The sequence below is a fragment of the Solea senegalensis genome, linkage group LG9 (assembly GCF_019176455.1).
Source record: "Solea senegalensis isolate Sse05_10M linkage group LG9, IFAPA_SoseM_1, whole genome shotgun sequence".
NCBI classification, from domain to species: Eukaryota; Metazoa; Chordata; class Actinopteri; order Pleuronectiformes; family Soleidae; genus Solea; species Solea senegalensis.
This window is the reverse complement of record NC_058029.1, coordinates 17,160,697-17,170,151: the sequence shown is the minus strand read 5'-3', so window position 1 is coordinate 17,170,151 and position 9,455 is coordinate 17,160,697. Positions and strand designations below refer to the sequence as shown.

Genomic DNA, 9,455 nt, shown 5'->3' with positions numbered 1-9,455 from the left:
GGGAAAAATGCTGTTTTGAATTAAACTAAAAAAAATAAATTCTTAATGAAGACTATCTTGGCGGAGGCGCGATTGTTAATTCAGAGTTTGCCTTACATTGTGGAGCAGGCTATAAACAAGCACCCTCAGTGCTGTGAGTTTTATAGGCAATAAAATTTAATTTGAGAGCCAAGAAAAGTCTTAGCTTTTGGCCTGGGACTCCCAGCAGTCAACTATCACAGCACATTCTCTCTTTTTCTGGGCCGTGGCTTCCACAGACGATTTCTCCTTTTTTCCCCCCCAATGTCCTAGTGCAATTCATTTTAATTCAGCCTATAATATTCTTGCATATTTTGTTGGACAATTTGTTTAATTGAAGGAAGTTTGAAATATAAGTGTAAGGAACGTTTGCGTGATTGTAAAAGCTATCCCGCGTGCCTGCTGAATTTAACATGTTTCTATTCTATTCTTTAACACATTTTTATTTCTAGGTTATTTTCCTAATATCACTAATATCAGAAGAATTTGAGACGTTGAGGAAAAAAAAACCAATATGCCACCGGATTCCTCTCAATTTGACATTTTATTTCAAGGAAAATATTCTGCTTATAGCTAACATCCATATAAAAATAAATGTTTAAATGTCCTCCCTGGAAACAGCCCGTGTTGACAAAATAGTTTTGTTCTTTTTAACTTACCTTGGTTGTGAGGTCTATTAAATATTCCCCCCTGATTAATTGAGTACACTGACAAAATAACACAAGATATAAAAGTTAACAAAAAAAACCAACAACAACTAATGTTTCAGTAACTCAGGTTTTGGAAGTCAATGGTGGTGAGTGTTTCAGAGAAGAGGTCAAACGTCTCGGTCGGTAAAGGCGGGGGACTTTGTGTTGAATCTGACAAACTCGGTGAGAAAGAGGAGGAGGATGAGAAAACGTGGAAATCCTGCAAAGAAGCGTCCAGGCCCGGGGAATAACTGTCATTGTCCGGGCCTATTGTGGACACACAGATAGGAACAGTGGGTGTCGGGGTTGGAAAATGTTTCAGATTTTTCTCATCGCTGTTCAAAGGCCTAACAGACGGGCTTTGGTCCTCACCATTGTTCCCGTTCCGACACTGTTGTGCAGTCAATGTATTTTGGTGGAAATATCTGTCCCTTTCCAGGAGCAGGGTCCCGGCTGCGCTGCTGTCCATGTCCTCCACCGCCTGCTCCAGCTCGTCCTCCGGCCCGTCGTCCTCACACGCGTATTTGCCCTCACTGTCGCGGTTCTCCTTGCGGTGCGTCTGCCTCTTGTGCTTCATCCTCCTGTTCTGGAACCACACTTTCACCTGCTTCTCCGTTAAATCCAGCAGAGCCGCAATTTCCACTCGCCTCGGTCTGCACAGGTATTTGTTAAAATGGAACTCCTTCTCCAGCTCCAGGAGCTGCGTGTTGGTGTAGGCAGTCCTCAGCCTCCTGGATGATCCTCCAGCTCCGTCTGGTACCTCTGGAGAACCTAAAATGATGATAATAATAATAATAATGATAATAATAATAATAATAATAATAAAGCAAAGGTTATCTGGTGATCGAAAATAAAACAGCAACACGGTTGGAAAACAGAACGTGGGGTGAAACTTGTGGTGTAAGCAGGCAGGCAAAGCAACCATCCACCGGGACTGGGAAGATTTATGGGCCCCAGACAGAATATGATGGGTCTACGTGGACAGGACAGGACGCAGGGTGAAGATTAATGAACATGCCAGCTGCTGGCCCGTGTAAGAATAATCTATCACTCTCCATTACTGTCAAGCATTAACACTCTTACATTGCATCACAAGCCAGTGCGTTACTTGATGAGATTAAGCATGCTTAAATCAAAAATCCTGCCCTGGTTTATAAAGGGACGCCCACGCTGCACAATAAGGCCTGCGGGATGCAGGAGAATCCTGAGACAAGGAGAGCCTTTTTTTACATGGAGGTTATTAATCATCATGTCTTGCCTTGGGGTGAGAAGTAGAGTGGAGAGGAGTCAGTCGCCAGAGAGGCAGAAGAAGATGAAGAAGGTGTAGCAGCAGCAGAAGTAGCAGCAGCAGCAGCAGCAGCAGTAGTAGTAGTAGTAGTAGTAGTCTGACTCCTCTTGATGCTTTTCTTCTCCTTCATCCACGGATACTCCGCGGGCAGAGACGCAGTGTGCAGCGGGCTGCAGCCTTTCACCGCCTGCTGCTGTTGCTGCTTGGAGCGGCTGTGTCGTGGGTGGATGCCCCCGCTCAGGCCGGGGATGGTCTGCTCAAAGGGAGGAGGAATCAGTGTCGAGCGTGAAAGCGTCGAGCTCTTGATTGATGAACTCTGAAATGCATCACCGACAGGGTTAGTGAGAGATGTCAGGCACTCAGCGAGCGACGGCTGGCTGTTGATAAAACCACTCTCTCGCCCGAATTCGTAATTCATCCTCCTCCGTCTTGTCCCGCTGATGTCACAGGGGCAAAAAAAATAGTACTGATATTAAAAAATAACAATAAAGGCAAGCAGTTTGTGTTCATAAACTATGCTAAACTGGATATAGTCGCATGGAGACCTCTGTGCCATAAACTATTGCATTCATGGGGACATGGTTGGAATTAGACCGTGCTGCTTGTCACATGATTGCATCTGCCCAATGACAATTTGGGTTTTTTTTTTATCAAAAGAAGCCACTGTCCCCTGTGATTGATCGAAAACTCAGAGGTAACGCCTCATTCCGGGGGCAGTGGCCGCTTTATTTACACTTTTTTTTTTTTTGGTCAGTTTGTTCACTTCTGCAACCCACACCCACCCACACACCCCACCCACCAAGACATTTCACCGAGGAGTCAATGCTTTTGCGCGTCCTCGGAACTCTCTCGTGCGCGCGGGCGCATTCATTCCCAGCGTGGCACTCCACAAATCACTGCGTCAGTCACATTTGTGTCTCGTAAAAAGCCCGACGCCCGCAGTCGTTGTCAGTGCCAAGGCGTTAATCTTCAGACTTTGTTCAATTGGTTTGCTTGGCGAGAGAGGAAAAGCTGCGCCAGACAGACACACACACAGAGCAACATGTCCTCCTCCACGACCATCACCACCACCCCTCCCCCAACACGAGAGAGAGAGAGGGAGAGAGAGAGAGAGAGAGAGAGAGAGAGAGAGAGAGAGAGGAGAGAGAGGGAGAGATATTTTATGTTCATCAGATTTCACATTCATCACATTTTGGCCCTTAATCCCTTGTTATGCTGCTCAATAAATTACATTAATGGAGGCACATTTAGCATTTAAGTCCATATAATAGCCTATATGCATTACCTATGCTTAAATACAATATCTGATGTATAGGAAAGAAAGCACTGTTTGGATACATCGCAGGCATTTGTCATCATTTTATAGCTCCCGGCTACACATCCACTTTCATTGTACACATATAGGGATAATATTGACCCAGGCCATCATCCATATATGCCTCTGCATTATTGGTTACAACACAGCGGAGAGTGGACATGATTTGTCACTGTAGTGCGAAGCAGAGGAAAGGCTGTTTATTGCTCGGGCTCTAAACAAAGAGCCCCGGTAGCCTGTGTGTGATCAATCTTTCTCACCAAAAGGTCTGACAGCTCCCTGCCCTAAGAACACATTTAAACCACCTAACACTCCTTTAGATCATATATGGCCAGGAAGAGGACAAACACTCTCTGGCTTTGGCTGTATCTAGAAGTGTTCCACTTAGAAATGTGGGGATTTTCTTCATGGAAGCGCGAATAAGACGCACGGCCATTACGCACGAAGGTTTTTGCGCACTCGCTCGATAATAAATCAGTAATCCAGCTGAAAAGACACTTTGTGGGTTTTTTTTCGTTTGCTAAAAGGACTATCCTGGCATGAGAAAAGAATGAAGAGATAAACGGACTTGGTTAGTGGTTTAGAAATGAACGGAGCAGCTTTTTTTTTCTCTCCATAGGATCAATTGTTTGCTGAGGTGAGTGGGTGTTGGCATTCAGCAGAAATCCCATTCACTCTCATACCTTTCTCTCCGTCACATTCCCCGTGGACAAACTCTTTGTCTGGCCTCCTCTTTTTTATAAATATATCTGCTTTTACATGTGTCTAAAATATTTAATATGTCCCTAAAATATTAATGTAACTGCGTATATTTCGACTGATGATAATTCGTAAACATGCGCTTTGAATATAAGGTAGATCTTGTGAAGAAATAGCCCACATATTACATTTTATATAATACAAAAAGGTGTTCTATAATGTTGGAAATGTATTTGAAAATGTAATTGATTAATTGTGGATCGAGATTCGTTCGTGTGGAGGCCACAGCTCGACTTATTTCTGTCCATTATTATCCAAACTATCATTTCACTTGTTTTGCTAATGAAAATGTGTGATTATTTTGTTTGGACCATGTGGATTTATTTACCTGAGAGGAGAAACTTCAGTGGACACAGGTGTAAAAGAACAACGATTAAAAGAAAAGAAGAGAGAGAACAAAGACCCTCGTGGAAAGTGAATCACACACTGTTTGATTTCCAAGAATCCAAATATTGCATACTGAGACATGGACATGTTCCGCATATGGAAACAGTTTTTTTTTGTTCTTGATTTATATCTCCTTCTTCTTCTTGTTATTGTTCATACAACACCTAATTTCGCTGCTTGTTTTTGAACGAGTGCAGACAATGGTGTGTGTATGTGTGTGTGTGTGTGTGTGTGTGTGTGTGTGTGTGTGTGCGTGCGTGCGTGTGGTGATGAACATGGGAACAGGAGCGACACCACGTTTCCCGTCTGTTCTCCAACAACAAGAGACATCTGCGAGACAAGCGGGCCAAACCAGCACAAATAATAATACTCCATTATCATACGTGTCTGTATATCTGCTTTGGAAATATTGTCATTCACTGAACCAGACACTACATAAATAAACACATGGACATTCATTAATGTGCATCTGTTTTCTTTTCCTTGTGTAAATTATGCTTCTTCTTCTTCTTCCTTTTGCACCTTTTACTACACATGGACCTCTTACACTCAGACTATGGGCTAATATTGTTGGAATAGTATTTGCTGGGATGATTGATGGTGTTTATGGCATGCTGTTGCTGTCATTATCACTGCATTATGTTGTATATCACATTATATTCATGTCTGTGGGGGAAAACAACAAAAAAATAATATACAAGGGTGCATTCATTCTCCGTGTGTGTGTGTGTGTGTGTGTCCTGGAAACAAAGCAGCTTTTTATATTACAGTTTTATTTATTGAGGCTGCAGGATTCATGGGCACATTTGACAGATACTTCACTCGTGTTACAGCCTCACAAATCAAACTGTTGTTCATGTCGTCAATGTGCTCGTGAAATATAGAGATCACAAGGGGGGTCACGCGGAAAAGTGCTTTTTTTTGTTTGTTTTCTATTTTTTTTGTTCTCAGAAAATCATCAGAAGACGAAATGCTTGATATGATACCAAAATAATAAATTGTATCGACAAATGATATTTTCTTCTTTATTTATAGCCACTGTCTAAAACCTCTCCCACATGTACTTTGACAAGCCTGCCAGTTCACTTCCTGCTCATGCTCTACAAAGGAGGCAACATAGAAGAATGAAAGAAATATGTTGGGACAATGTGGCTCAAGCCACACGTGTTATTTTATTTTAGTTAAAAGTCTGATTTGGTTTGGTTGGCTATTATTGTTGTGTTTTTGTAACTCCCACTAACACAGGGGTCTCAACTCAAATCACCTGGGGGCCAATGAGTATCCAGAAAGAAAAAATAAAAATGACAACACTATATTCCATCATGATACTGCAATAATGATGTTGTGATATTCAATTTGACATCAATTTCAAGTAAACACTTTTGTTTTAGCATGGAATGTTGTATAATCCCCAACAATAATAATAATAATAATAATAAAGATAAAAAAAAACATTTATGAGGCTAAATAAAACTATAAATACCAAATAATAATAATAGTTTATGTAAATAATAACTGTAATTAAAACACTTGACAAATACAACCAAATGTTTTTTTTGTTTTTTTTTAAATGTTGCTGACATACCTATTTATTGTTCTATCACCTCTGCTGTTTTTACAAGGAAGGGCCATGTTGTCATTATTAAATTATATATAATGGTGACCGCATGTAATTGATTGATGGACCACATGTGGCCCGTGGGCTGTAGGTTTGAAACCTCTGCAGGAAAGGGAATGTTACATGTATACAGTATATCAGTATATATACAGTACATATAAAAAGATGTGTAAATGTACACATAGTTATTGTTTTGTATCTTTTTTTTCTTTTTCATCTTGACGTCCAAGGGAACACTCTTACTTTGTGATTACAGCAAAATGACAATAAAAATGTGTTTTAGGTGATTTGTTGTGATTAATTTCTGATGGGTTTTATAACAACACAGAGCTATTTCACACATAAGTGACCTCAGATTCCTGTTCAGCTTCAGCAGTTGGCAGAGCAAGATAAGTGACCCAAACAGATTTATTTTCTCCACAGTTCACTCGTGGATTCTTCTGTCACCCGCGATGTCAAGAGCAGTGATGTATAGGGGTCAGCACAGGTCGGCACAAGGAACATCCGAGCAACTTTCTGTTTTTCTTCAGCTGGTTCCTCACACTGATGTTTGCACGGAAGATGTCCATCGGAACACTCATGGAGGGTCAAACAGCAATGACATAACTGTCTTCTTCAGTGCCCAAAGACAAGGTCTGTGTGAAATATCATCTGCATTTTCTCCTGTTTTTGGTGAGATAATGACCTCAGTTGTCTCTCAGGCCCAGAGAGGAATAAGAGAGTTAATGAGCTTCATGTGGGTGACCTTTTAGAGGGAGAGTGGGGGAGGAGAGGGGGGGATGCTGAAGGAAAACAGGAAGGAAGGGAAGGTTTGAAGAATCACTCACTTTTTAGGAACTCAAGTTCATGTCACTTGATGAGGTGCAGTGTAATTACTGGCAAAAAGGAGGTTGTTGGTGTATGATAAACATCATGGACATGCACAGGTCCACCACAGGTGGTGCTCAAACACCTATTCCTTTGCCCACTGAGCAGAAACGTGCCCATTTTGAAAGACATGCATTAATTCATCCACTTATTATTATTTTGTCTACTATATGTTTAACTTTGTAGGTGATCCATTGTATTAATTCTCAGGCAAAATGTGTAATGTTGACAAAACCTGCATTTAAATTGTAATTTTTACACAGTAAGTTGGTAGTGAGTACGTACATAAGTGAGTACAATAATTGCAAAAAATAATTATGATGGGGTGCCTTTTTTACTTGAACACCTTCCCTTGAATGCGCGTCACTGTGCCCCAAATGATCTGTATCCTCATAGCTGCACATTAAATGGTTTAGTCTATTAATGTTATTGGGTTACTCAGTTTACTTGAGCATGTATGAGGTTGTGAGCAGGAGAAAAATCCTCTAACCTCTTCAGAAGGACAAAGTGGAATCAATTCATAAACTTTTTCTGTGACACTACAAAATGCAGGAACCCCTGGTCAGACAAAGGCTCACTTTTAATTATTGGAGCATCTTTTTTTTTGATAGCAATTCATGCCATAATTAAAGGACTGAAAAGTCACAGAACACTTAGCAGGATTAGATGTTCAATGACGGAAACGACACGAGTGGCGCATGTCTCTAATAAACGGGGAGTGGCCTTTGTGTGCCATGAACGCATCATTCAGGCTCCGCGTCGCTTCTGTCTGAGATGAGCCGCTGCCGCCACCTGCTGGCGGCTAGAGCTCAGTGACACTGACTCCTGCAGCAGCAGACCGATGGTGCTTTTTCACCTTTTACTAAACTCTATTTATTTTTCCACCCTCTGACATAAAGATTATGTTTTTTTTTGGCCCATGCTTTTGATTTGTTTGTCTGTTTGTGAGGAGCATAACATGGATTTTGAATCAAGTTTTCTATGGTCCAAAAACCAAATGATTAGATTTTGATGGTGATCCGGATTCAGGATATACAGTACATATATATATGTATATATATACATACGTGTGTGTATGTATATGTATACACATATATATAGATAGATATATTCAGTTTAAATGAATGTTGTGGGTTTTTTCTTCAAAGCTTATTGTTTGTGTAATGTGTGTTTGTGAGTGTGTGTGTGTGAATGTGTGTGTGTGTGTGTGTGTGTGTGCTGCGACAACAAACGGATGTTTCTGCACCGCCACTGTTTAATGTTGGTAGACGGTTGTAAAGTAATTAGACGGTTTAGGAGAAACCCATCCCTGTAATCCTGTGTGTGTTGTGTGTGTGTGTGTGTGTGTGTGTGTGTGTGTGTGTGTGTGTGTGTGTGTGTGTGTGTGTGTGTGCGTGCGTGCGTGCGTGTGCGTGTGTAGCTCGAGGCCTATCTTACAGCAATATTACATATTTGACTCTTTGCCCTCTCTGAAATGTTGCTTTACTGCCGTCACGAAGCCTCCACATGCTTTGCTGCTTTCACACCTTATAAACAGTTGAAGCTGTGGTTGTGGTTTAGTGCACACGAGGCTGAGATTGTCAGAGAAAAGATAGAGTTAACATCGATGAGGTGATAAATACGTGATAAAGATAATGCTGAAATGTGTTGTCTCCTTATCAGATTGTATAATTTGCTCATCTTAAAGATGCACTTTATTATTGTTATTATTATTTACTGCGTTAATGTTGTTTTTGTATCTTTATAGTCATTATTTAAATAACCATTTTTTAGGAATGAATTGACACTGTCAGGCGATTTCTTATTATTATTTTCAGGATGTTTTATGATTAAATGTTTTTTTTAAATGCAGCTATTTACTAGCTGCAGATAAAAGTATTTCTGAGAAGAAAAATAAATGTGGACAAGCTTTTTGGCTCATTTGGTTTGTTGGCGCCATAAAACCTTTACAAACCAAATGTAATAAAAGTATATTTTTTTATTCAAGCAGTAGTTTTTCCAGTAGTAAAAAACATTTTAGTTTAATTGTTTTCTTACTTTTAGGTGGGAAAACATTAGTTAAATAAACTGTATTTTTTCTGTTAATTTTAGGAATATAACACGCAAATATTAAGCAAAGTAATAACAAACTAAAAAAAATATTACATTTTGTTTTCATGTTGCTATACAAACTATTCTTTATTTATGGATGAACCTATGAACTACGAGGTATCTTAAATGTGCACAGTGTTTTTCTTCTTTTCACAAATGGATTAAAAAGAATTAAAAAACATCTAAAGTTGCAAAAAACAATAACTTAAACGATGCAAATAGGTAGCAGAAATACATTCAGGTTAAGTCAAGGATCAGTTCATGCAAATAACAAATGGCCTGCAGTGGTTAATCAGGCCTTTACATGTGTGCGCCAACTACAACATCTAAATTCTGACGAGACACTGCGTCCTCTCACATTAAAACACTGGATATTGTAGGAGGGGAAAAAAACATCCAGCGTTGTTTGAACAACACAAACTT

At 40.1% G+C, this 9,455-nt stretch overlaps 1 protein-coding gene across 4 annotated transcripts; it reads right to left on the bottom strand.

Annotated features, from left to right (window-relative positions):
* Positions 1-549: 549 nt before the first annotated feature.
* Positions 550-2,708, bottom strand: hoxa2b (homeobox A2b). 4 transcript variants are annotated; one of them, XM_044033439.1, is made up of 3 exons: positions 1,966-2,708; positions 1,080-1,478; positions 550-974 (listed from the first exon to the last, which is right to left on the bottom strand). In XM_044033439.1, the coding sequence occupies exons 1-3, from the start codon at positions 2,411-2,413 to the stop codon at positions 784-786; spliced, it is 1,038 nt and encodes a 345-aa protein (XP_043889374.1). In that variant the 5' UTR covers positions 2,414-2,708; the 3' UTR covers positions 550-783. The 4 variants fall into 4 exon arrangements, with proteins under 4 accessions (XP_043889374.1, XP_043889373.1, XP_043889372.1 ...); XM_044033438.1 differs by having other exon boundaries at positions 550-1,478; positions 1,966-2,248; positions 2,330-2,702; XM_044033437.1 differs by having other exon boundaries at positions 550-1,478; positions 1,966-2,703.
* Between the last annotated feature and the right edge of the window lie 6,747 nt (positions 2,709-9,455).

Coding starts and splice junctions, on each gene's coding strand:
- hoxa2b (XM_044033437.1), bottom strand. CDS start 2,413: ATGAATTACGAATTCGGGCGAGAGAGTGGTTTTATCAACAGCCAGCCG. Junction 1,479..1,965: donor ACTCTACTTCTCACCCCAAG/GCAAGACATGAT, acceptor TCATCATTTTAG/GTTCTCCAGAGGTACCAGAC.